This window comes from Penicillium concentricum (genome assembly GCF_028827145.1).
Source record: "Penicillium concentricum strain IBT 3081 chromosome Unknown utg000006l_segment0_segment0, whole genome shotgun sequence".
In the NCBI taxonomy this organism is placed as follows: domain Eukaryota; kingdom Fungi; phylum Ascomycota; class Eurotiomycetes; order Eurotiales; family Aspergillaceae; genus Penicillium; species Penicillium concentricum.
In genome coordinates, this window is record NW_026622759.1 from 1,177,291 (window position 1) to 1,203,457 (window position 26,167).

The 26,167-nt window shown below is 50.0% G+C and overlaps 10 protein-coding genes across 10 annotated transcripts; 7 read left to right on the forward strand and 3 right to left on the reverse strand.

Annotated features, from left to right (window-relative positions):
* Positions 1–375: 375 nt before the first annotated feature.
* N7517_010627 (uncharacterized protein) lies at positions 376–3,312 on the forward strand (the record flags this gene model as incomplete). Its single annotated transcript, XM_056728350.1, has 1 exon — positions 376–3,312. The coding sequence occupies one exon, from the start codon at positions 376–378 to the stop codon at positions 3,310–3,312; it is 2,937 nt and encodes a 978-aa protein (XP_056574165.1).
* A 230-nt stretch (positions 3,313–3,542) lies between these two features.
* Positions 3,543–4,957, forward strand: N7517_010628 (uncharacterized protein; the record flags this gene model as incomplete). Its single annotated transcript, XM_056728351.1, has 5 exons — positions 3,543–3,661; positions 3,734–3,820; positions 3,877–4,099; positions 4,176–4,314; positions 4,377–4,957. The coding sequence occupies 5 exons, from the start codon at positions 3,543–3,545 to the stop codon at positions 4,955–4,957; spliced, it is 1,149 nt and encodes a 382-aa protein (XP_056574166.1).
* Positions 4,958–5,244: 287 nt separating this feature from the next.
* On the reverse strand, positions 5,245–6,814 carry N7517_010629 (mitochondrial 37S ribosomal protein mS29; the record flags this gene model as incomplete). Its single annotated transcript, XM_056728352.1, has 2 exons — positions 5,245–6,104; positions 6,169–6,814. The coding sequence occupies 2 exons, from the start codon at positions 6,812–6,814 to the stop codon at positions 5,245–5,247; spliced, it is 1,506 nt and encodes a 501-aa protein (XP_056574167.1).
* A 270-nt stretch (positions 6,815–7,084) lies between these two features.
* On the forward strand, positions 7,085–7,834 carry N7517_010630 (ribosome biogenesis protein RRS1; the record flags this gene model as incomplete). Its single annotated transcript, XM_056728353.1, has 2 exons — positions 7,085–7,149; positions 7,228–7,834. 2 exons carry the CDS (start codon positions 7,085–7,087, stop codon positions 7,832–7,834), a joined length of 672 nt encoding a protein of 223 aa, XP_056574168.1.
* A 910-nt stretch (positions 7,835–8,744) lies between these two features.
* On the reverse strand, positions 8,745–10,806 carry N7517_010631 (uncharacterized protein; the record flags this gene model as incomplete). The annotated part of the gene is made up of 2 exons (XM_056728354.1): positions 8,745–10,219; positions 10,272–10,806. The coding sequence occupies 2 exons, from the start codon at positions 10,804–10,806 to the stop codon at positions 8,745–8,747; spliced, it is 2,010 nt and encodes a 669-aa protein (XP_056574169.1).
* A 2,375-nt stretch (positions 10,807–13,181) lies between these two features.
* N7517_010632 (Rab geranylgeranyltransferase subunit beta BET2) lies at positions 13,182–14,399 on the forward strand (the record flags this gene model as incomplete). Its single annotated transcript, XM_056728355.1, has 5 exons — positions 13,182–13,277; positions 13,328–13,613; positions 13,671–14,119; positions 14,179–14,303; positions 14,357–14,399. The coding sequence occupies 5 exons, from the start codon at positions 13,182–13,184 to the stop codon at positions 14,397–14,399; spliced, it is 999 nt and encodes a 332-aa protein (XP_056574170.1).
* Positions 14,400–14,875: 476 nt separating this feature from the next.
* On the forward strand, positions 14,876–16,597 carry N7517_010633 (uncharacterized protein; the record flags this gene model as incomplete). The annotated part of the gene is made up of 1 exon (XM_056728356.1): positions 14,876–16,597. The coding sequence occupies one exon, from the start codon at positions 14,876–14,878 to the stop codon at positions 16,595–16,597; it is 1,722 nt and encodes a 573-aa protein (XP_056574171.1).
* Positions 16,598–19,020: 2,423 nt separating this feature from the next.
* msh3 (mismatch repair protein MSH3) lies at positions 19,021–22,517 on the forward strand (the record flags this gene model as incomplete). Its single annotated transcript, XM_056728357.1, has 3 exons — positions 19,021–19,807; positions 19,866–20,959; positions 21,012–22,517. 3 exons carry the CDS (start codon positions 19,021–19,023, stop codon positions 22,515–22,517), a joined length of 3,387 nt encoding a protein of 1,128 aa, XP_056574172.1.
* A 1,090-nt stretch (positions 22,518–23,607) lies between these two features.
* On the reverse strand, positions 23,608–24,155 carry N7517_010635 (40S ribosomal protein eS28; the record flags this gene model as incomplete). Its single annotated transcript, XM_056728358.1, has 3 exons — positions 23,608–23,669; positions 23,854–23,937; positions 24,095–24,155. 3 exons carry the CDS (start codon positions 24,153–24,155, stop codon positions 23,608–23,610), a joined length of 207 nt encoding a protein of 68 aa, XP_056574173.1.
* A 641-nt stretch (positions 24,156–24,796) lies between these two features.
* On the forward strand, positions 24,797–25,957 carry N7517_010636 (ATP phosphoribosyltransferase; the record flags this gene model as incomplete). The annotated part of the gene is made up of 4 exons (XM_056728359.1): positions 24,797–24,813; positions 24,876–24,937; positions 25,009–25,500; positions 25,584–25,957. 4 exons carry the CDS (start codon positions 24,797–24,799, stop codon positions 25,955–25,957), a joined length of 945 nt encoding a protein of 314 aa, XP_056574174.1.
* Positions 25,958–26,167: the final 210 nt, after the last annotated feature.

Here is a 26,167-nt window from a genome sequence, read left to right on the forward strand (position 1 = left end):
TACGGAGTACATATTGGTGTTGATAGTTATCCGACCTGTCGACTTTCTTTGTCACAGCAAGTCTATTTCAAACTACATATTTTGCTGTTCTTTGTTGAACAGTCGACTGCGTTCGCGTCCAAAAATAAACTAACATGCTCTTATCTTTTCTTTGTCCCCCGGGACTCTTTGATATGGGGATTCCTTTCAGCTGAGACCTGCGGTAAGTATGAGACTGATCTGACTTTTATACTCTTATGGCGACTCCATGGGGTCTGTTTTGGACTCGCAGTCTTACACAACCCAAGGAATTCGAATTCCTGAGACCTGCCACACTCTTTCCCGCGTTCATATACCCACCCCTCCAACTGTTGTCTATTCATCCAAGATATCAAGATGGACCCCATGCGACGATTATACGAAACATTACCCGGGGGAGACATCGTCCATCCACCCCCATTTCCAAAGCGGCCAGATCTCTTCAATCAAGCGCCACTAGCCCCAGCTTTGACCGAAGACGACGCATTTCTTGCCCGTCGATTTTGGCAGCAGCCCGATGAATCACTCGGACGTGCATGGAAGGCACATACCAATCGACCTTATACACGAGCAGCCGATGAAGAAGAATCGGTAATGCATGCGTTGGCTCACAATGTCTATGAGCATTTGATGAGCAATCCACTTCTGCCTATCTCGCGCGAGGATGCACGAGCCAGATTCGCAGAAGAGGGCTTGGACGAGACCTATAACGGGGTACAGGGGCTAAATGCAATGAAACAAAAAGTCTTCGTACACGGCCTCAACGTCAGAGACCCGGATCTTTGGACAAAAGATGCACTCACGGAAGAACTGATGTCCAGGGGTCTAAGCACAAATGGGAAAAAAACAGACCTACAACGTCGTCTATGGGAATATGAATGTGAGGAGCGCTTTGGGGTCTCGAAACAAAGCAATCTGAGTCACTGGGGTATCCATCGCGAGCCAAGGCCAGTAATGAGCCCTGCTACGAGAACAGATATGTCTGCACTTGAAATGTATACCGCGGCAATTAAACTGAGCCCGTATAATCCAACATACTGGAACAGCCGTGCGTATTGTCATTACCTGCTAGGCCATTTTGATCTCGCCATTGGAGACGCGTATCGCGGAGAACTTCTCTGCGAAGTGTTGACGACAGCAACCCAAAGGAACAAACAGCCTGGGATGTATACCCGGGTTTGGGACGCCATTCAGCAGCACCTGATGATGGAATTGAAGATCAAGGCAGTCCCAATGACAAGGGAGGTTCTGCAAATGAGGAAAGCAAATGGTGTGAACTATTTTATTCCAACTCTGCGGAACGCGCTTCACAGTACCACCAGTCTCAGCCTCGCAGCACTGAATTGTTGGGATGATTTCGATGACCACATCCAAGGTCAACTCCAAAGACCTTTGCCATATCGCGATGCGTCAGTCCCTAAAAAGCGGATGAAAGTGAGCGCTCGTGTGAACGAAGAGATCGCGCAGAGGAGAGATAATCCCTCAGAGCTTCATCCGTCTCTTTTTGGACACGAGTGGAGTCGAGGATGGATTTCAGGCGCCGATAAATATCCATACGAGCAAGCGGATGTGAGACGCGAAGCACCACATTTCATCGATGCACTTAATGCAAATCTCTTCATGGTCAATACCAGTGCTGGGAAATCTCCCCAGCGGACATGCCAGGTGCAACCACTCACAAAGGACGATTCCTTCAATGGCTTAGGTGTCTTTTCCACTGCGAACATCGAAGCAGGAACCCTGATTCACTACGAGGAACCCGTTATTCGCGGAAATCTCATCCCTAACAGGCTACTTGATGATGATAGCCAAGACACCTTCCATACCCCACGATGCGACAACTGTCAAACGGCAATTGACCCAGAAGAGGTTCAGCATATCGAGGACAACTGGGACTCCATCCAGGATCCGGTGCCCGATCCCGGATGGGGACACGCAGCTGATTGCGCGTGTCTTGACATGAAGTGTAAATGTACGGATGTAGGATATTTCAAAGCGACGAAGGGCGGCCTGCTCTTCTGTTCTTCCAACGATGCAATATCAGACGGCATGGCTCCCCATTGCTTGGCCATTGCGCGTGTAACATACCATTTCCAAGAATTCTGTGGTCTCGATTGGGGCTGGTTGCACGATTCCATGCGACCTAATAAAGTGACATGGGGCGGATCGCAGTATTTCACCCACACCAATGAACGCCATGGGACTGTTTTGAGTCTACTCTTGAAGAGCGTGTTCGAACTCACGCTCCACCGCCGCCAAGAGGATCCTGATATTCTCGCGCATGAGATTAACGAACTCCTCGTTCTCGAGGCTGGTACCGACACGAACGAGCCGTGGAAAGACACCTGGTTCCCTTTCACTCTGGCCGGTAATATCCAGATACCGTTTGATATCCTCTTCAACCTTGGAGTGGACATCTTCTGCGACCTCTCATTCGATACTTGGGTCATTCAGACTGTCCTGCGGAAGTTACTAGTCAATGCTGTACCCTGGGAACATTCACGACGAGATACGAATCCAACGTTCACTGACCGAGATGGTCCCAAGCCGGTGCTACATCCAACCCTACAATCTAGAATGAGAGACAGAAAAGAAGATCTCTCAGCAATGGAGCCATCATTCGGGAACTTCTTCCTCTTCCCTGGATTAAGCATGTTCAATCATTCTTGTCGTCCTTTTGAGAACGCACTGTGGGGATATGACGACAAGGTTCCCAACCGTGTAGTCATCTGGGCGAACAAGGATATCAAAGCCGGAGAAGAGATCAGAGTTCCATATCAACGTTATCGGATCGCTGACCCCGTTGGCGAAGACCCCGATCTCAATATGCACGCCGCGCAGCTGTTTGGAAAGAACTGCGAGTGTCCCAGGTGTCAAGGCAGAGGGATTGTTCCTACTGTTGATAAAGGGAAGGCCAAATCTATCTCTGATAGTGATGCTGCCCAGGACGATGGGACTGTTGATTGGACACCGGGTCCAGTGACGATTCCGCCAAAGCAAGAATATTGGAGTGGTGTTCTTGGAGAGGGTGATTCTGAGCTTGATAACTATTTGAGCGAGTATCGGGAGATTGTGGACGATATATATGATGCATACTACGATCTTGATAGTGACGAGAACGAGGGGGAGGAAAAGGAGGATGGAGAGGGAGAGGGAGAGGGAGAAAAGCACGATGGGGATCAGGGCAAGGAGGAGGCCAAGGATGAGGTCGAGGATGTTAAGGCCGAAGATGGGATAAGGACAGGGATGGCCGATATAAGGGTGGGTGGAAGTCCTGCGGATTCTGAGCTTTAAAATAAGCAATTATACGGAGTTAACCCTAATAACCCGAAACATCCCTCAAATTCAGATATCTTAGGAGTTAAAGAAATATGATTCTATGAATACTTTTAATGTCCGATATTTGTGCATTAGATTATTAACCCATTTAACCCCGCATATGTGCTATAAAAGGACCCCGGAATCCCCCAACTCCCAATCCTTATTTCTATATCTAACCAACTTGAATCCTCTCAATTCCAATCATGTTAGCTCGAGCTCCCGCCCCCAAGTCCCACCTCGGCCGCTATCGCCTGTTAGCCCCCACTGCCGGCGTTAAAGTGAGCCCATTATGTCTGGGAACGATGAACTTCGGTGATGGCTGGTACGTAGAACACCTACTTATATCCCAAATACCACATGTTACTATGTACAGTAACAACTAACACTAAACCAGGAAGCAACGCCTTGGTGAATGCAATAAAGATGTCTCTTTTCAGATCCTGGATGCATACTACGAGAACGGAGGCAACTTCATCGATACGTATGCAATCAATCAATCTTGAATGTCCCCCAACCCAATAACTAACAAACCAAAAGAGCAAACAACTACCAAGCCGAAGAATCCGAAAAATGGCTCGGCGAGTGGATGGAAGTCCGCGGCGTGCGCGACCAAATCGTCCTCGCAACGAAGTATACCTCGCCATACCGCTCTCACAACCCGTCCGAGATCCAGGCGAACTTCGTTGGAAACAACGCCAAGAGCTTGAAGCTGTCTGTCGATGCGAGTTTGAAGAAATTGAAGACGGATTATATTGATCTGGTACATGGCTGCCTGCTTCTTCCATTACTTCTCGGGGTATTATATCCTTGCTAACAAATACAATTTCCGAATATAGCTCTACGTCCACTGGTGGGATTTCAGTACTTCCATCGAGGAGGTGATGACCTCACTCAACCAGCTAGTCTTGGCTGGAAAAGTCCTGTACTTGGGTATCAGCGATACACCAGCATGGATCGTGACCAAGGCAAACCAATGTAAGTTCCCCATTTACATCTAGCTACCACCATGTCCAAACGAACCCTAACCCAAACCACAGACGCACGCGATCACGGCCTCCGCCCCTTCTCGGTGTACCAAGGCAAATGGAACGCAGCAACCCGCGATTTCGAGCGCGACATAATCCCGATGGCCGCATCCGAAGGAATGGGCCTGGCACCATGGGCTTCCCTCGGCGGTGGCGCATTCAAAACCACCGCACAGCGAGAAGAGATTGCTAGCGGGAACAACCCCGGACGACAGATTCCCGCGTCAGAGCGGGAAATTGCCGTGTCGAAGGTGTTGGAGGATATTGCTGCTCGACATGAGACTGCGTTGACCAGTGTTGCGTTGGCTTATGTGATGCGCAAGGCGCCGTATGTGGTTCCGATTGTGGGAGGTCGTACGGTTGAGCATTTATTGGGGAATATTGAGGGGCTTAGGATTGATTTGTCTGATGAGGATTTGAGGGAGATTGAGGGGGCTTATGAGTTTGATGTTGGGTTCCCGATGAACTTTTTGAGTCGGGGGGATGATGTTCCTGATGCGCATCCGGGGAGTTCGTCTTTTATGAATGCGACGGCTAAGTTTGATTATCCTGATTTGGTGAGGGGGGTTCGGCCGAAGAAGTTGGATGCTTGAGGGTTGATTCAATGTCGAGCCTTGAATGGGTTTGTTCAGATTAGTATTCCACTCGTGGAAGAGACTCAATGGCAGAATTGTGAAGTGACTAAATCGAAGGATATAAGACTTTTCCAAAAACAAATCCATTATATGCATACAGACACAAGGACCAAGTGAGATTTGTAAAATACATGGGCGAAGAACACACAAGGAAAACCCCAGCATCCGATATACAGTGGTAAACGTGAAAGACAAATTTGAAAGCCGGAGATAAGACAAGAGAAAGAAATGCAAGATAGAACCCCTTATTTCGAGGAAGCAGTGGCACGAACACGACGGCCGAACTTCTCCAGCTCGCCGATGATACCGCCGCCAGACAGGCTCCACTTCTCGCTCACCCACTGGTCATTGATGATCTCACGCAGCAGACCGCTGCGAGCAAAGTACTCCATGAAACCACGAGCCTCGTCGCGAGTGAGGCCGCCCAGCGTCTGCAACTCAAGAGGGTTGGCAGCCTTCTCCGCGGGCTGGAGCAACTCCAGAACGCGAGGATCGGCCTTGCTGTAGGCCTCTGGCTGTGGGTATTCCGGCGAGGAGATGCTGATACCGGCCTGGCGGGCGGCCAGGCGGTCCAGGGCAATTTTGAGAGCCAAGGGGTTGGGGTTGTTCGAGGATGAGGTGGCGTAAAGGAGGAGACCACCATTCTTCAGGGAATCACCTTCCTTCAGCAATGAGAGGAAGTGGTTGACGAAGGCTAGATCGTGGGCGTGAATCGGCTTGTAGTCAGCGGAGCGGTAGGCACTCTCAACCATCCAGTGGGCCAGACCATCCACGGCAACAAGCATGGGAGGACGGGGCTGGAAGTCCTTCTCCAATCCAGCGGCAGGGGCAGTAGCAGTAAGCTCAGTCCAGAGAGCCTGGAAGACCTTCCAGGAGACAGCAGGATCACTGAAGCCAAGCTTGGCGAGGTCTTCGAGGGTCGAGGAAGGCTTCAGCATCTTCAGAGCCGGGTGGTTCTGGGAGACCTTCAGGCTAGCCAGGAGCTCGCGGTTGGCATCGACGGTGCGAGTCAACAGAGCCGAGGTCGCGCTAGGCTGGACATACTGCACGGGGTTGCTACCTTCGATGGCGGCGTAGGCGGTGTCACCGGACACAAGGTCTCGTGCTGTAAGATTGACAGGTCAGCAGCTGCGAAATTGAAATATACACCATAAGATAGTCCCACTTACCATCGGGAATAGTGATCACAGCCCACTTCTTCAAGAAGCCCATGGCCATAGCCTGCAGCAGGTGCACGGTCTTTCCAGACCCCTTCATACCAGTAACAATTTTCTTGACAACCTTGCCGTTCTGGGCATTATCGCCCTCACCAGAGATCTGCTCAAACAAACGACCCATCTCAATGGTATCACGTCGGAGAACCGTTCCAGGTCGGCGGAATATCGACCAGCCCTGCTTGGGCTTGAAGGCTTGCACTGCTCTCAATTGATCGATCATCGGCACAGGCAATCCCAGAACGGTACCACGGAGACGGGAGTCCACCATAGTCTCTGGGGACAGCTCGAGCATGCCCTCAATCTCAAGGGCATTGGGGTTGCTCAGGACAATGCGTTTCCGCAAAGCCTTGCGCTCACCCACGGCCGGGGGACGTCCACCGCGATCAGCGACCTTCTTCTTCTTCCTTCTCAAGCTGGTCGACTGTCTGTGCTTCACGGCAGTCAAGCTGTTCCCCTTCTTCTTGGCCGGCTGGGCATAGTGCACGGCGGTGGAGTGGAAGGGGGCGCTCGAAATCCGGGGCGTTGCGGACGGCGGGAGGAGTGCTCGCGGTGTCGGTCGAAGCCTCGAGAGGCAATTCCAGCACCACGAGGAGGCCATTGTTGTCAAAAACACCGGCGCAGCCAGCGAGGAGACAACCGGTGCTGAGATGGAGAGGTGGGTGGGAATTGAGTTGAGAAAACAACAGCAGTTAACACTTCGGTCAATAATTTGATGCGAAATCCGCCCGCCCTGAGAAGGAAAGGCGGTCGGGATGTCTTAGTCATGGCAGAAAAGTAAAAGCGGCTGTATCTGATAACCACTTTTTTTTTCTTCGGGCTGATACCCACCTTCGAACATCAACAGTCTACCAATACTACAAGTATCGCAATGCCTGATATTGAGATGGCAAACACCGCGCCTGCGGCTGCCGCTGGTTCCAAGACCGAGAGACTGTAAGAACCCCTCTTCCAGGCCCAAAAAAGCCCGAAAAAAGCACAAGAAAAATACAGAAACTAACGTCCCATGTCCAGCCCCATCACCGTCTCAAAGCCCACCCCTTACACATTCGACCTGGGCCACCTGCTCGTCAACGACCCCAACCCCCTCGAGCTCCCCGAGGACCAAAAGCTGAACGACTCGCTGAAAGCGACAGCCCGCGACGGCGTCCAGGTCCTCCTCAACCAGCTCCTGACAACCTGCGAGATCAAGACCTCCGTCTCCGACGGCGTTCTCCTTACCCTTCCCGCCCCTAACATCCACCTCCCGCGCCACAAGCCACTTCCCGTCCCCAAGGCCCCCACGAAATGGGAGCTGTTCGCCCGCAAGAAGGGTATCGGCAAGTTCAGCCAGAAGCCCGGTGCCGCTGGCCAGGACAAGGAGCGCCGCAAGAAGCTTCAGTACGACGAGGCTTCTGGCGAGTGGGTGCCACGCTGGGGTTACAAGGGCAAGAACAAGGACGACGAGAACCAATGGCTTGTTGAGGTTGATGAGAAGAAGTGGAAGAAGGAGGCTGAGGCTAATGCTGAGGGAGGTAACATTCGTGGTATCTCTCGGACTGAGCGCAAGGACCGTATTAAGCGTAATGAGCGTAAGCAGCGGTCTAACGAGAAGCGGTCGAACCCTGCTCGTGCCAAATGAGGGACGCTCGTTGATTGATCTCTGTTCGTTTTTTTCACTTATCTTACGGCCTCTGGCTTTTCCTGTCTTGATATTTTCACATCTCTGGCGTTGGGGTTGGGAGTCGAATGGGATTCTTCATGTATTGTGGACATACCGTGATTCACCAAAGCAGTCTTATTGCATCTGCCGATGTTTGCGATGGCCTTTACTCGATAGCTCGATAGCCTTGGTTTATCTGTGTGAGGCTATGGGGATTATTGTACCAGAAATGATCTTGCTCGAACCGAAAAGTGCCTTTCTCACTTCATTTATTGTACAATCCTCGAAAGGAAATGCCAGATACATACTTCAAACAAAAAAGCAAAATGGAAATGTGAACCCCCATTGCAAAACGCACCAAACATAAAGCAAATAGCGATGGTGGTAATCAATGTCAACCGCAGAGGGGAATCTGGAGATGTCGCAATATCAAGCAAAGCACGGAATGAGATTGATTGCGCTTCCAAATAGACAAGAGACAGCGAAAAGAGAGAGGTACAATGCAAGAGTCAGGCGAAATGGCACGACTAAACGAAACGGCCGGCCATTCGCCTTTAGAGTAGATGCCAGGAGAGCAAAAGATGTACATATGGAAAAGGAATATTGATAGGGAATTCGATCCAATATGCAGTTGAGACCAAATGACAATAGAGATATCGATCGATCGGCTAGCGGCGATGGAGGTATCGTATCAGAGGTGCGGAGAGAGGAGAAGGTGATGGCGGAGGAATGGAATGCCACTCTGAAACAACTTGTCCAGTCCTATCTGGTCCGGCAGATTGGACGGATATTGGGCCAGCCCAGTTGGAACAGGCCACAAAAGGCGGATAACGACGTGAGGCTGCTTTCATGCAAGACAAGTTTATGCCCGGGAAGACGTCTTTCAGATTTAGATTTTGATAGGAGAGAGCGGCGGGCCAAGCTCGGGAAGTTGAGATATGCTCCGAGAGTGTGCGGTCTCGATATTCTTTGGCGGAGCCTTTCGGGTGCGTGCGGTTGCTGGGCGAGCTGTTGATGGACGTGATGAGGTCGCCGGGCGTGGTGGATCACGAGAAGGCTCACGAGAAGGTTGACGAGAAGGCGCGCGAGAAGGCTGACGGGATTCTTCTCCAGTGCTACTGCTGGAAGACGAGATAGCGCGTTCGTGGCTGGCAGAGGCATATTCCTTTGCCTTGACGGCCTCTTCTACTGAGACCCGCAGGTCGCGCTCGTCCATCTTCTTCTCAATCTCAAGGTATTCCTTCTCGGTCCAGCATCCCTGCCAGCAGTTCTTCCAGTCACAGACCAAGAATTGGAAGCAGAATGCGTCGATCTTCATGCAGGGCTGGAAGCAGATACACAAGTTGCGGTAGTCCATTTTGTTCTGGTCCACATATGAGTGAAGGAGGTTGAGGTGGCAGGTGATGGCGAAGAGGAGGTAGTAATGGTATGGCGGTAACTTGGAGAGCTCATCTTTGAGTAGCTGTGGTGCGGTCGTGGCGCCTTCGCACTTCATAGCAATCATGGTTTGCGTTGCTTTGGGGAAAAGCTCATCGGGAAGCTCACGAAGCCAAGCTTTGAAGAGAGATCCAACCGTATTAATGTCGTAAAGATCAGGGACTTCGAAGAGATCGATGTCGAGTTCTGTGTCAAATCGTCGTTGCCAGTGCTTGACCTCCCTGCCACTACCGGGAACACGGTAAAGGCCCTCTTCTTCACAACCCTTGAAGTTTAGATAATCAATTGAACGGTAAGGTAAGGCAGGCATCCAAAACTCGGTCTTGTCTCGGCAGTCTTCGAGCTTCTTCGCAATGCGGGTCTTTCTCGCTTGCTCAATGAGCGGGAGGTTGATCACCGAGCACGTGTACGAGTCATCGGTGATCATCTCTCTCTCGTTGGTGCTGCCGCTGCGAGTGATCTTGCCAAAGAATCCTTTCCCGGCCTTACCAATCCGATCTGCAGTGCTGCTTCCTGAAGACTTGAGATTGCTGAAAATGGTAGACGAGGCGCCGGAAACTTGACTCAGCGAGCCCGATGCGACGATGTTACCGTGGCTGCGCTCTTTTCGCAAAGATATGACGTCGGCTTGGCGCTCAGGGGGCTGCAAGCCTCCCCGGACGGCGCGTTCTGGTCGCGCAGTCTCGCAACGGGGTGGATTCGCGGTCGTGGTTGCGCTTTGACTGAACTCTTCAAGTTTGGCCAGTCCAGTAGACGGGCGTCGGCGTGGTGGCCTAGGTCCGGAGGAGTCGTCCACTCGAATGGAGCGAGATCGGGTTAATAGGCCTGCAAATCGTTGTTTGTTTTTCTTCGGTGCGGCGGACTCTAGCTCTATTTCGGGTTTCTTGGTGACTGTTTGCTGCGCATTCTTGTGGCCTGAGAGCCCATCTGTAGATTATTCTGTTAGATATGATCCACACGGTTGTGGAGGGAAACTCACTAGTCCTTTCAGTTCCATGCGCACGGGCAAGCGCCCCTGGAAGATCGGGCGTTGACCCATAAGGTTTCGAAGTCATTGATGACTTCCGTTCTCTGGAGCTGCCCCTGCTTTTGGGGTGTTCGGTGGAGTTCTCTGAGCTATCTGAACGTTGTGACTTGTGTGATGATTTCGGTGCTTTCAGGTTGCCGAAAAATGATTTTGACGCATCACGCGTATGCCGGGAGTCTTTGGGAGAAGGGAAATGTTGAGGAATGGCTGTTATACCGGGTGTCGTAGGCTCGGAGGGGCCTGCGCCGGGGGAAAGCGGGAGAGTAGGACTGGTTGCCTTGTCGGAGTCTTCCGTGACAGGGCGGATTGTCGCGCCTTTGAAGAGTGGAGAGCTCGATGCAGACTTGGGCGAACGTGGTGTTAAGGGGGTCGGACCGTCTGAGCTGTGGTCACCTGGCGTCAGAGGCGATGAGACCTTCTCTTTCCTCGAGTCGATCTTGAAGGAGCTGAAATCCAGATTGGGCACTGTTGAAGTTCGGTTTGGCATGTTGGGCGACACTTGGACCCGGTCCAGGATGTATGTGAATGTTCGAGGGTCGAGGTCTCGTAGTTTGTCGGACCCGTCACAGCTATGGATCCTTGGGCTGCTAGTTATGTACTTGGCCAGCGCTGAACCCTGAATCGTATGCGGCTGAGAGGCTCGTATGGGTATCAGTGCTTTGAGGTCCGTGGGGCGAAGCGACTTTGAAGTCGAGTAGGAGATAGGCAATGTCTACCTAACCGTGATGACGAAAGTACGGATCAAACAAAGTATCGAGGACGGATCTGCGCCAGTTATAGGGTCAGCGCAAGGTCAAAGACACGTGAAAGGAAGAAGAGCCAAAAAAAGACAGGTGAGACTGCATATGGTGACATATGCAGGCAAAGGAGTTAAAAGAAGCCACACCTCGACTCTTTGTTGATAGACAAGGCCAGGAACGAGGTCGCAAGAACAATGGATGGGTTCAGCTAATCACTCACCAAATTCCTCATTTTATGGTTTCAGTACGTTTTCGCCGATGTCTCCTTTGTGAGACCGGGACTTGTTCAAGTTCACTTTCCCCCTCTTTTTTGGGCGCTTCGAAGTTCGGGGATCGGCAGGGCGGAAGGGGGGGCGATATAGGAGTGGTGGATCAAGGACAAAAAGGAATTCAAGTTAACAAGGATATATGTAGGAGTCAGAGTTACGAAAGGTGAAGAATTGAAGTTTGAAGTTCAGTAAACAAAAAAAAATCCCAAAGTGCAAGTCTCCTAATAGACTTAGCGGTACACTAGTCCAAGGAGAGACTATCAGACAAGCCACATTATAGAAGTAATTATTAAGATATCAAAAATTATACAATTATACAACATATATGGAAACATGAAACCGTTCCACATCTTTTTTTTTTTTTACTTAGGCATCAATCATTCAATTTCTATATACGGAGTACAATTGAACCTTGGAAAAAAGAGGGGAATACTTTTTTTTTTTTTTAATTTCCCTATCTGATTCCCCTGAAAACGTCACAATAGACCCAAGGGATACCTTTGCTTGGATCTATAAATGGCCCTGTCCCAAATGTCCCATATAAATTCCCTATGCAAATGTCTATAAATGTCTATCTTTAGTTATCTACTTTCAACATCCTGCTTACTCAATTGACATTGGCTCGCGTCACCAAACTCTCAGGGGGATTAGATTCTATTTGTCGAGTCCGATGGTGCTTGACACGATTATAGTGGAACATGAATGATCAGAGCTCTCCACTTTCTTAGGTCAAAGCCATGGTTTTACGGTGCAATGTAAGATATTATTGGTTGACCGTAGAGCCAGTGACAGTACAATAAATCAGTACCTGATTTCCGTTGCCGGATCCATGGATTGTTTCATGGTCACCTGCTATATCTCGGTATAGCATATATAAGCATACCTACCTAGGTACGATGTTCATACCTCGGAAGTAAGACAATGAGACAATAAAATAGATTACTTTATCTATTTAGAAAAAACTCATATCAGGGGTAACGGCTAAATAGATGCACAAAGAATGTCCGTGTCCGAAGCACTCCGTCCACTTTTTATTAATTTAGTTTGTCTCGGGTCCAACCTTGGAACCCATCTTCCCGATAAAGACTGATACCCAAGTGGGGAGATCCTATTTTAGAGACATTTTTAGAAAGATTTTGCCGTCGTACCGTGTGCATTAAGAAATCGTTGTATAACGTGGGAAGACTCGGAGCTACAACGCTGACAATACTCCGGCACTAGCTCCGGTAGAATAATAAATATGGTAATAAATATGGATCCTGTATAACGGTTTAGATTGTCTTAGATTAATGCCCGCCAATTCCTACTTCCTGGCATATACCATGACTCCTGGGATACTCTCTTGTACTCTTGTACTCCCCTACACCGCCATCCTATTTTGAATTTCTAACTTGGGGTTCCATCCAATCTGAAACATGGCTGGAAATGGCAAACTAGCGCGTCGGGGATGACAGTGCTTTATGCACGGGGCAGGTCGAGTGGAGATAGGGCTTGTACCAATCAGTGTCTAGTACAATACTGTAGCATAAGTACCTAGGTACATAGATGTATACAATGACGTTGTTGTATTCTGGTGTACTCACTCACTTCAATGTATACCTTCCCTAGATGGAATAGAATTTCATCGAATCGAATACAATTAATTAGCCGAATCAGCGCGCACGTGCCTGGGAATCACGTGCGATACGCACGGACCATGCACCCAATCTTTTAAAGAGCCCACTCAGCATACATCTAGCTTCACCGCCTTGTGCCAACCATGTTGATATTCACGAACTCTCAGATCTTCAATCGACTAACCTGCATCCCCATCCAATCAGTGGTCGTCTGATCAGCCACCTTTATTCCAAGATATGGCTCTAGTTTCAGGCCCTGGTAGAGCTGGGGGCCCCGCAGACTCTGAACTACATGCCTCCAAGCATGTCACTTACATCAAAAACTTAGACACCGTGCGTCCTCCTTCAAAGAGAAAGTTGCGAATGACGATTAACCAACATAGAGAAAAGATGAGCTGGAATATTGGCTAACCGAGCACCTTCGACTAAATGGTGTGTACTGGGGTCTCACAGCCCTGCATATTCTAGGTCATCCCGATACGTTACCTCGAGATCAGACTATCGACTTCGTCCTTTCGTGTCAACATGAAAATGGAGGCTTCGGTGCTGCCCCGGGTCATGATGCCCACATGTTGTATACCGTCTCCGCAGTTCAGATCCTCATCACCATTGATGCTGTCGATGAACTCGAGAAGCGGGGCCGAGGTGGAAAGCAGAAAGTTGGGTCTTGTATAGTGTCCTCTCTTTACTTACTGTTATCAAGGATTGTTTACTAAACTATTACAGTCATTGCAAATCTCCAGAATGCAGATGGATCCTTCATGGGAGACCAGTGGGGCGAAACAGATACCCGGTTCTTATATGGTGCCCTCAATGCCTTGTCGCTGTTGCGTCTGATGGACCTAGTCGACGTCCCCAAAGCCGTTACTCACATTCAGAGTTGCGAGAACCTGGATGGAGCTTATGGTATTCGCCCCGGTGCCGAGTCCCACGCTGGTCAAGTATTTACTTGCATTGGCGCATTGGCCATCGCTGGTCGTTTGGACTTGGTGAATAAGGATCGCCTCGGAGCTTGGCTGAGCGAGCGCCAGATCGAAAGCGGTGGTTTCAATGGTCGACCAGAGAAGCTTGCAGATGCCTGCTACAGCTGGTGGGTTGGATCAAGCCTTGCCATGATTGACCGTCTACACTGGATCGATGGCGAGAAGCTCGCTGCATTTGTTTTACAATGCCAGGTCAGTTCAATTGCCTATTGCCTATTGTATGGTGGATCCTGTTGCTAACTCTTATGTAGGATCCTGATGCTGGTGGCTTTGCTGATCGACCAGGAAATATGGTGGATGTGTATCATACACACTTCAGCCTTGCAGGTCTGAGTTTATTGAAGTTCAATGGCCTTGAAGAAATCGATGCTGTTTAGTGAGCTATGATGCATCTGTTATTCTATTGTTTGATTTGCTAACTTTGAATAGTTGTATGCCCAAGTCAATCACTGCTAAATGCCTTGCGGGGTAATTCATCAGTTGATGGATCTATTGAAACCTCCTGCATTCTAATGACCTATGAATGTTCGTTACTCTATGGACCATGGGATACAATGCAGGAGGAGAATAATTGACCACTTTGACTTATTCCGCTTCATATCCCCCTACAATGGCCAAAGAGCTGTTAAGACATCGTGGCACATATTGTGTGTAAATAAGAATGAATGAAAGTTTGCCTTGACGTCCCGTGACTGGCCTACCCTTTGGATCTTCTCGTGACCAGACTGGACGCTCTTTCCCTGAACGTCAATAGCCAATTGATAAGGAATTCGGTCTCCATCGTCCACCTTTTCGACGTGTTTACCAACTTGGACGGCTTCTCTTCTTCCATCGCTCTTTCACTACCCACACCTTCTTGGCTTCGACAGTTTGGTTGTTTTGCCCTTTCCATTTGCATCTCATTCTATTGTTTAGTGGCCGCTTCCTTCACTGCTTCGATCAGTGATCATGGAGGGCACCGTCCTTCTGTGCAGCATCTGTCCTGGGCAGCCCCAATTCAGCGATGTTTCCCACCTGTTGACCCATGCTGCCTCCAAGGCTCATCTGGCCAACCACTTCAAACTCAAGCTTCGCGTCGATGATCATAACGCCGTCGAGCTTCTCAAGCAGTACGACGACTGGTTTGACGCCAATGGCTACGCCAAGCAGCTAGCTGCTCGCATGACCAACAAAGAAATTCGGAAGAAAAGAAAGTCGGACGAAGCATTGACCTCCGATACCGCCAAACACACAAGGAGCCAAGCACCCAATGTCGAGCCTGAGGGCTCCAGCACTCCTGCAACCATAACCACCTCAGGCCCTGATTGCCTCGATCCTCGCTTGGCTGATCATGATAACCAAAAGCAACATGCGGATACAATCCACACACCAATTACGCCAAGCCGCTTGTCCATTGCCAACAACAATGAGACATCTCGCACGGGCCCAACCCTTCGCTCGATGCGATTCTTGAATGGTACAAAGCCAAATGTGTTGCAGCCGGTGCATGCTTCTGGACTTGGCGATGAAAACCGATCATTGGCATTGCCTATGACACCGATGCAGCGCCAACGTAGACCGAAACCATTGGAAAGAACCTGGATTTCCCGCAGAGATACGCCTGATCCTTTTATCGACCCTGGTGATCAGCCTCAAGCATCTGGTGACGCTGAGATGGACAAGACTCATGATGAAGAGACAAGACTCAAGGGAGTACACTGGCCAGGCATGAATATTTTTGATTCTGCCACGGCGCAGATGCGTCGTCGGCGCAACCAGAAGAAGGACAGTGCTGTGTTGAAGATGATGCAACTTACTTCTTCGCTCGTGGAGCCAAACGAAATAGTCTTCTCCCCAAACGGAACTCTGTTGAAGGAGCGTGTGATCACGGGCAATGTGGAGGAGTACAGCCCATTGAAAGGAGAGACTCCAATTCCCAGGCGAGGCCTCGCTCGATCCAGGACCACCCGTTTGACCAAAGCGGACCCCAACGTGCCCCGTGCTGTGGACAGAAAGCGACAGAAAATCGACCAAGACCGCAAGAACATTGAAGAAGAACCAGTCAAAGAAGAGCAAGATTCTCCCCGCCGCTCGCACCATGCGGCAGACCGTACTCACTCTTATGTTGGCGAAGATGAAGAGTTTGGTATGACTGTCAATGCCTTTGGCAAACGACCTAGGGGCGAATTCAACGTTTTCGTTGATGAACAGGAAGAGGAGAGCAAACCATCTTACCAGGAACCGGGATTCAGAACGCAGTTTGACACATTGACCCCCACTCGCCTTGTTTTGAACGGAAAGACCAACACCGGTATTCATGCCTCGAGAATTGGGCAAACATTCGTTGACAAGGAAAACATCGAGCCTATTCTGGACCCTCAAGGCCGAATTGGCCCCCATGATTGGCACTCTCCATTCGCCAAACGCGCTGACCCTGATACACTTGGACTCGCCCCTGCATACATTTGTGATGTTGGCGATTCATACGACAACTTTGACAAGGCTGGGTATCGATTCAACCCTCTCCAAGCTCCTTCCAAATACCCTTTCTACGACACCCAATACGAAGAGGAGCATGATGCAACCCAGAATGGCTGGCTTTCCATGGAGCAGACAGCTCCCTCCGAAGAGACCATCTCGGATGAGGACCAGATGCTTGAATCATGCTACCTGACTACCGATGCGAGCTAATTCCCACGACTCTGTTGACCAAACCCCGGACTCACCAGCTGTCTAGGTTGGCCAACCCTGCTGACACGACCGATGATATGCGATGTTTCCCGAAATGACCGAAGATGCTATGGATATCCAGAAGAACAGAAAACGCAGACAGTGATGTGGTAGTTTTACCATGACTTGCCTTTGCACTTCCCCTTGCCCCTACCCATGTTCCCCCTACACATGTTCCTTGCCCTTGCCCTTGCCCGACGACCGTAACTTGTTCACACCCAGGTTGATTGCTATCTTCTACCAATTGTAATTCTCCATGGGGTGTCCATTTGTATTTCTCGTCCTCGGTGGGCTGTTGAATATGCTGTACAATGTCATGCTTAGCCAGTATCCATATGAAGAATGTGCATTACAAAATTTTCCGTGCCATCATGTAGAGAGGATATTCTTTTTGTAGGTCCTCTTGTATTATACAGCTTCTAGGCTGTCTATACGTCTTGTCCTTTTTTGGAACCCCGTACAATCAACCCTTTCCAGGCTTACTGATTTCATCCTAGGCATTGGAAACATCGAAGACCTCGCGATGTCGTGCAAGCACCAACCATATAAACTCGCATCTATGAAGAACACTCGCCACTTCCCGCTTTTGTAGGGAGAACAAAATCACTATTTTCTCGGCCCCTGAAACCAGAATAATTATAAGGCGCCAGACAAGGCACACCTTTAATCGTGCATATCCTGTCATGATATCACCCACAGAACTTTCGTACTCAGGAGATTGATCAGCAGTCAAGCATTGATTCTACAACCCAACCTGCTTGGAAAGATTGAGTCTGTGTTAAGATTCTTGAACCCTACTTTCGAGATTTGGCCCTCGATTGACATCATCTGTGACCCGTCTCTCATGCATCATGTACTCGAGCGTAATATTGTCGAGTATTTTGAAGATCTAGGTTCTAGGGACGTTATCGGATTCCCTACTTGGAACGTGGGAATGAATACAGTCCCATATTACATAAGGGCGTATCTGCATGGATGAGCTGTTCATGGTCTGACTACATGGGAAGGGGGTTACGCATACTGGAGTGAATATTAGTATATATGCCCTCCAAGATGAATAAAATGAATGGTCTAACATTCGTTCGGCATTATACAATCTGCAGTGATTGAAATATCCTTTAGTTGAATGTCCAATACAAAGAGAAACCGCTGCCTGAATCTGCCTCACTAGATCTCTAGGTGCCTTCCCTTTTAGGCAAAACCCGTCACCCACCCTAGTTCCCCCATCGCCTTCAGCCACTGCGAAAATATAAATACCTATCTCCTCCCACTTTCCTTCCTTTCTTTCTTTTCCTTCCTCAAAGAAGATCTCACCCGCTCCAGGTTCCAGTTGTCTGCCCCTTTCATGGTTCCTGCTGTCCAGTGAAGAACATCACACCTCTAAGGGCACTAGATGAAGACATCTAGGGGCTCCCCCTCGGCCCTCCCCCATCCCCCAATCTTCTCCCCCCCAACTCCCTGACGTGCTCTTTGAGCCAATATTTGGAACCTTTCCACAGAGATAGCTCTCTGTTTCCCTATGAAGAGAACTCTGAGGGTATTTTTCTTTTTCTAAAGGTTCCTTCTTCAGTCCCTTTATGGCTGTGCTTTGTGTCTCTTCTAGCCTTGGAAGGTTGTCTCCAGGTCTGAATAGATCACTTAATAACTGTTGCAAGGGCTCGGCGCAGAGGGATGGGTTGTTGTTTGCTGAGCTCAGGAAGTTTGTGGTCTTTGTTTCTTTGTCTTTGTGAAGATAGACAAAGGGGTTTATGGCAGTCAGTTCTCTCAATCATGACGAAGCTATCATTCTCTCTCTCTCTCTTTCTCTCTCTCTCTCTCTCTCTCTCTCTCGGAGTCGTAGATGTCTACCCTCAACATAACAATACACCTTCAGCCGTGCAAGCTCCAATCATATTGACTCCCATTCCTTTTATACGGGCTTATACACAAGCTTGCCTCAAATTGTTCTCGATAGAATGGAAAATAACCATTAAACTAGGGCTACTCGGTCCAGATGACGGGCACGGACCCCGTCCAAGGTTGGATATCTTCACAATGAGACCCGAGGCTCAAGTTGATGCTTCAAGTTATTATTGGGTATAATCTTAGTATTTTTGCGTCTGATATGTGACAACCTGGATGAAGCATGATCAGGTTGCCTCTAGTCCTCCCGGACGAAAGTGCTGAGTCAGCAACCAATTAACGCCCCAGCGCGTTCTGTACGCGTCGAGCTCCAAGTAAAATGCGGAGAACTCACATGGGACTCGACTTGAAGCATTCCTCGTCTAAGACCAAGCTGAGATGAAATATCTCTGTATTGAGTTTCTTTGAAGCCCGTTCTTATCATCACAACCAAGAACCCCTACGTTCAAACGCACTGCCACTCCGCATACTTGCTCGTCAAGATGGCACCTCATTCTTCGCAATCCTCCGCACCCTCTTCATCGATGAAACGAAAGCAAGCAAGCATCTCCAGCTTCTTCACCCAGAAACCCGCTTCCTCGGCCACGCCCAAAGACTCCGAACCGACCCCGGCCAAGACACCCAAGAAAAGACAAGCGTCGCCAGCTGCCCAAATCGAGCCGAAGCAAGACGATACCACCCCAGCAGATGATGACGATGACGCCGAGGATATTGTGGCACCAGCATCAAAGCGAGCCAAAACTACGGGTACAAAAGTGGAGGAGCCAATCCGAGTTGCGACAAGCGTGGACTTCGAGCACACCTCCCAGGCAAGCAGCAGCCAACGCACCGATATCTTCAAGTTTCAGAGCTCCCCTACTGTTGCGCCAGTCCCCACAGAGGAGGAGGACCCAGAGCGGGAACAACGGAAGAAAGAGAAGGAGAAACTGCACCAGCAATTCGTCCGGAAGCTCGGTGGGTCAGATTGCCAGGTTGGGCTTGGGAGAACCGCTGTGAGCGATGCAGCCAGCGCAGAGGCAGAAGCTGCAGAGGCTGAGGAAGACGACGAGCCTGCACCACCACCCCCGACCAAAGGCAGGGGTGCGAAGAAGACCGCGAGCAAGCTCACGCCCATGGAGAAGCAGGTCATTGAGATCAAGCGTCAGAATATGAACACGGTGTTGGTCATTGAAGTGGGATACAAGTTCCGGTTCTTCGGAGAGGATGCACGCATTGCGGCCAAGGAGCTGGGTATCGTGTGTATCCCTGGAAAGTTCAGATTCGACGAACGTAAGTATTTCCTGCGTGACAGAATACCGAAAGCATATTAATACCAGGACCTATGTAGATCCATCCGAGGCACACATTGGCCGGTTCGCTTCGGCTAGCATCCCCGTGCACCGGTTACACGTACATGTGAAGCGGCTCGTTACAGCCGGCCACAAGGTTGGCGTTGTGCGACAGATCGAAACAGCTGCGCTCAAGGCTGCGGGTGATAATCGAAATGCGCCATTTGTTCGCAAGTTAACCAATCTCTACACAAAAGGAACCTATATCGATGATGCTGAAGGTCTGCAGGGTCCTGCGCCAGCAGCGGGAGGCGCTTCTCCTGCCACTGGGTATATGCTCTGTATGACGGAGACTAATGCCAAGGGCCCCGGGAATGACGAGCGAGTTCATGTCGGGATTGTCGCTGTCCAGCCGGCTACAGGTGATGTTATCTACGATGACTTCGAAGATGGCTTCATGCGGAGCGAGATCGAGACACGACTATTGCATATTGCTCCCTGTGAGATCTTGATTGTCGGAGAAATGTCCCGAGCTAGCGAAAAGCTTGTACAGCATTTATCTGGAAGCAAGATGAATGTTTTTGGGGACGCCGTGCGCCTCGAACGAGCTCAGAAAAAGAAAACCTCCGCCGCTGAAGCACACAGCCATGTGTCAGGATTTTATGCAGGAAAGATGAAGGCTACAAGTCTTGAGGAGGATACCCAAGCTGCGAAGTTGCTCCAAAACGTTCTTGGCCTCCCGGAGCAGGTGACTATCTGTCTGTCTGCTATGATCGAACATATGACCGAGTATGGGCTGGAACATGTGTTTGACCTCACAAAATATTTCCAGCCCTTCTCAGCTCGTTCACATATGCTTCTGAACGGAAACACGCTGGTCAGTCTAGAAATATACCAAAACCAGACAGATCTCTCGACAAAGGGGAGTTTATTCTGGACCTTGGATCGGACGCAAACGCGATTCGGACAACGCATGTTACGGCAATGGGTTGGAAGGCCTTTGCTGGACAAAGCACGCCTCGAGGAGCGGACGAACGCCGTGGAGGAGATTATTGATCCTGCGCGAGCGGTTCCTGTGGAGAGAGTGCGAGGGTTGCTACGAAAGGTCAAGAGTGATCTTGAGAAGAGTTTGATCCGCATTTACTATGGAAAGGTAGGCAATACTTCTGCGATGGTGACCACGCCTGTACTAAAATTAAGCCCAGTGCGAGCGACCCGAACTTCTCATTGTTCTGCAAGCTATGCAGATGATTGCAATGGAATTTTCAGATATCAAATCACCTGCCCAGACGGGCTTTCAATCATCGCTAGTGAGCGAGGCTATCGCCTCTCTGCCCACGATCCGAGCGTCAGTCGTCAAATTTTTGGATAAGATCAACTTGCACGCTGCACGAACCAATGACAAATATACCTTCTTTCGCGAAGCGGAGGAAACAGAAGAGATTGGTGACCTTAAACTCCAAATCGGAAGCACCGAACATGGGTTATTAGAACACCGCAAAGATGCGGCGTCGACAATTGGAAGAGGCAAAGTCGAATACTCAACAGTCTCCGGCATTGAGTACTTGATCGAGATCGAAAACAACTCCCCGGCACTCAAGCGCGTTCCAGCATCATGGGTCAAAGTCAGCGGCACAAAAAGAGTGTCCCGCTTCCACACACCAGAAGTCATCCAGCTCATCCGCGAGCGTGACCAGCACAAAGAAGCCCTAGCAGCAGCCTGCGACCAAGCATACAAAACCCTCCTAGCTGATATCGCAGCGCAATACCAGCCTTTGCGGGATTCCATCCAATCCCTCGCAACACTCGACTGCCTATTATCTCTCGCAGACATAGCCCAACAACCGGGCTACGTCAAGCCAGAATACACAGAAGAAGCAGGCCTCCACATCGAGCAGGGCCGACACCCAATGGTCGAGCAACTCCTCACAGACACATACGTACCGAACGACACAAACCTCGAACACGACGGCACGCGTGCCCTCCTCGTCACCGGCCCAAACATGGGCGGTAAATCCAGCTACGTGCGACAGGTCGCACTAATCGCAATCATGGCCCAGATCGGTTCCTACGTCCCAGCAGCTTCCGCCCGACTGGGTCTCCTGGACGCGGTCTTCACACGCATGGGCGCCTTCGATAACATGCTCGCCGGCGAATCAACCTTCATGGTCGAACTCTCCGAAACAGCAGATATCCTCAAACAAGCAACGCCTCGATCCTTGGTTATCCTCGACGAGTTGGGCCGCGGTACATCGACGCATGATGGTGTCGCTATCGCGCAGGCGGTGCTTGACTATATGGTTCGGTCAATCCAATCCCTCACACTTTTCATCACGCATTACCAGCACCTCTCGCGGATGGTACATTCCTTCCCTGATAATGCTCTCCGCAATGTGCATATGCGGTTCACGGAGACGGGTAGCAAGGACAAGGAAGGGGATCAGGAGATTACATTCCTGTATGAAGTTACTGAAGGAGTTGCGCATCGTAGTTATGGGTTGAATGTTGCGCGGCTGGCAAACTTGCCTTCGGCTGTTATTGACGTCGCTCGTCAGAAGAGTGCTGAGTTGGAGGAGTCTATCCGGCGGAAGCGGTTGGCTGGGCTTTTGGGGGCGGTTGGTCGGGTCATTGATGATAAGAGTGGTCTCGATGGAGAGTCTGCTGGTGATGGTCTGCTTAATAGGCTTATGGCCAGTGCGGAGCAGCTGTGATTTTACATTCTAGGGCATTGGGCATTTTCAGTTGTTCAATTACATACATATGCATGGGTTTAGCATGATCTGATTCATCTTGAATATCAATCTTGAAAAGACAAAGGCGTTTATTTAATTGCTGTTCTGGACATTAGATTTAGGATCAACACTACGATAGGTTTTTATATATCTTTTGAATGCCTTCCTAGCTACCTTTTTAGTGGCCTTTTGCCTTCCCGGCTTTATAGCTATAGAGATGGTGGTAAAAACGCATGAAACGTGTAGAGTTGTGCACTTTCCTATGCATTATAAGGGACATGGCGCATTTACTGTCTACATGTAGACATGTCCTTCGACAGTCAAGCCCCGATATCTAGAAACTCACATAGACTACACTGGCCAGATGCTCTACGAACGCTTTCAAAACCTCGACCTCGACAAGGCTGAACTGGAAGTTTTCAAACTTTTTTTGGATTCCATTGTTCTTTTTGTCGATCGGGGCCTGGTTCGAATCGGCGTTGTCTTTTCTAAGTACCAGTAACGGGGGAAAAGCTGGTACGAGGAAGAAAAGAGAGGAAACAACATCACAACCTCGTTTGTCGCATTGAGCCCATGCAAGCACGCCTAAATGGACGTGTGTATGTAGTAAAACACCAAGATCGAAACCAGACCAGACCGTGCCACAAGTCCACAAACCAGCCCTCGCGCAAGAACTTGATTTCGTTTTCTCGTATCAATAAAAAAAAAGGCTTCTATTATCTTTTTTGCGGCTCTCTGCTCCTCTCTCTCACGATCGTTTCTCCATAATCGACCTTCCGGGACTTTCGGCGTTATAAAAACCAAAAAGTCAATCCACCCAAACCATCACCTCCAGTCGAAACAGCGGAAATCGTAGAAACGGCCCCTTGAGAGTCGGCAGGCGGGGATGATTGGGCAGCGCGGCGGTTTAGGGCTGAGGAAGATAGGAAGTTGAAGGTACGGCAAGAAAGAAAAGCGGGGGACTCGATTTTGGCCGAAGAGTAATCATGAAAAATCGGTCGTAAGGGATATGCGAGAGAAGAAGAGAGACAAAATAGACGACGCGAGCGAAATTTCGTTTTGGTGGATTTTAACGGAGACGGCGGGCCTCGCGCTCGGACTCGAGCAAGCAGAGGATGTCGTCAACGCGGACTGGTGCGGTAGATGTTAGCGATGTGGTTCGGCAAAGTTTTGTCGTCTTTTGGGTCGATCCTCGAAAATTCCATATTTCAACATGGGGTCTCTTTTCATTGTGAAATGAATAGATACACCCGTGTCTTTCCTCCTCTTGTGATCCCAAAAGACGACCGGATTCAGGGAAATCAATATCGCATACCTGGGCCCTTGACGTTGCGGATGATGGAGCGCGAGGTGTCGTCCATGAACTCGACGCGGACCTGGGTGACACCACCACGGGATCCTAAATGAATAGACCACAAATTAGCCATTGCTATTCCTCCAAGTATCTTTTTTTCATCGGTTGTTTCGGGCGATCCGGGGCGTAATGGGTGCACCCCGCGAATATCGAATATCGAATTGTGGGTTTTGGAGCTTCAAAAAGCTGGGAAAGCACATACCGGTGCGACCGAGGACACGGGTCACCTTGACGAGCTTAACGGGCTGCTTGCTGGAATCCATCTTGGAGGATAGGAGAGGGCGTTGAGCTCGAGGGTTGGAGTTGGTTGGACTGAAAGTAAGAGAGTGTTGAAGTGGAATTTGGCCTGTGTGGGTTCGTGCAAATTACGCGAGGGCTCAGGGCCAGCTTGACACCTGAGCCGTCAGGCATAATATGAGTCAGCGGATAAAATTGACACCTGATATGTCAGGCATATTAAGGCAGAACATATTTTCTTGGAACTCCGATATCGTTCGGCATCACCATTAGACAACTACGGCTTCCACAGCCAATTATCCTATCAAATCACTTGAAAATCTCATTGAATACTGTACCAAGTATATGTAGATACTTCACAGATAGCCATATACCACAAATTCTATCACGTGGGCTCATACTGTTCAGCGAACACGGTACCTGGTCCCCCGGTCCCGTCGCTAGTTCACCGGAGTAATCTGCCCCTCCAATTTCTGCCGCAAGAAGCTCCGGTCTCTCTCTCCCTCTGACTCAACTAGACTATATTAGCCGTTCTATCTTGTCTCCAAGATATATTCACGGTCCCTGCATTACAATTGACTCAACCTCTTTGTCAACCGATTCCCAACCAGCTTATTCCCCCACCCCAAAGACCCGCGAAAGCCCCGCGCCGCGCCGCTCAATCGCCATGGATCTCGTCAACCAGTGAGTCAATCTCAACTACAAACCCGCATTAGAATCCCTACTAAAATACTAATTCTAAACAGCCTGGAAGGCCGTCTTCTCTTCGCCGTGCCCAAGAGCAAGTTCCCCCAAATCATGACTCATAGTCTATGAGCAGCGATGAACATGAAACAAAGATAAAGAACCCAAGACTGACGACGCAAACCCACTATACAGAAGGACGTCTGCAACAAGCAACCCTCGACCTCCTCTCCGGCTGTGATGTCCAGTTCCGCCGTGAAACCCGCCTCGACATCGCGCTAGTTAAGAACCTGCCCATCGCGCTGATCTTCCTGCCCGCCGCCGACATCCCGACCTTCGTCGGCGAAGGCCGTGTCGATCTGGGTATCACTGGCCGCGACCAAGTCGCCGAGCACGATGCCACCCTGCCCGCTGGCGAGACCTCCAACGTCGAGGAGATCCTCGACCTAGGCTTCGGCGCCTGCAAGCTGCAGGTGCAGGTCCCCGAGAAGGGCGAGCTTAAGGAGGCTAAGGATCTTGTTGGCCGCAACGTCGTGACCAGCTTCACTGCCCTCACCGAGGCTTTCTTCCGTAACCTTGAGGGCGTCGAGGCTGGCCAGAAGCTCGCCACAAAGATCAAGTATGTCGGCGGTAGTGTTGAGGCTGCTTGCGCTCTCGGTGTCGCGGATGGTATCGTTGATCTTGTTGGTATGTTACATATTCTCTAGTCCACTGAAATACTGCGTGGAACTGGAACCGAACCCGTCGCTAACACTCAATCTCCCATTCAGAATCCGGTGAGACTATGAAGGCCGCTGGCCTCAAGGCCATCGACACCGTTGTCTCCAGCACAGCCGTGCTGGTCAAGTCCCGTACCTCCAACAGCGACATCCTCACCCTCCTCACCTCCCGTCTGCGCGGTGTCATCACCGCCCAGAAGTTCGTCCTGTGCCAATACAACATCCCGCGTGAGCAGCTGTCCGTCGCATCCAAGATCACCCCCGGCAAGCGCGCGCCTACCATCACTGCTCTCGAAGAGGAGGGATGGGTTGCTGTCAGCTCTATGGTGGAGAAGAAGCGCATTGCCACGGTAATGGATGAGCTGATTAAGGTCGGCGCAAGTGATATCTTGGTTATGAACATTGCCAACTCGCGCACGGATTAAAGACTTGATGATAGTTTGTTTTCTTTTTGGGTTTTTATAGCATCCTTCTTCTTTTCTTTTTACTTATATACCGTGATGGATTGTTCCGGGATACTGTTTCCTTTTCTTCGGTTTGGTCTTGATATACTATCTCTCTATGGGGTTTGGAGACAAAAGCACATAGAATGGGATAGGATTACATAGCGTGTGTGCAAGGAAATCTATTCATGT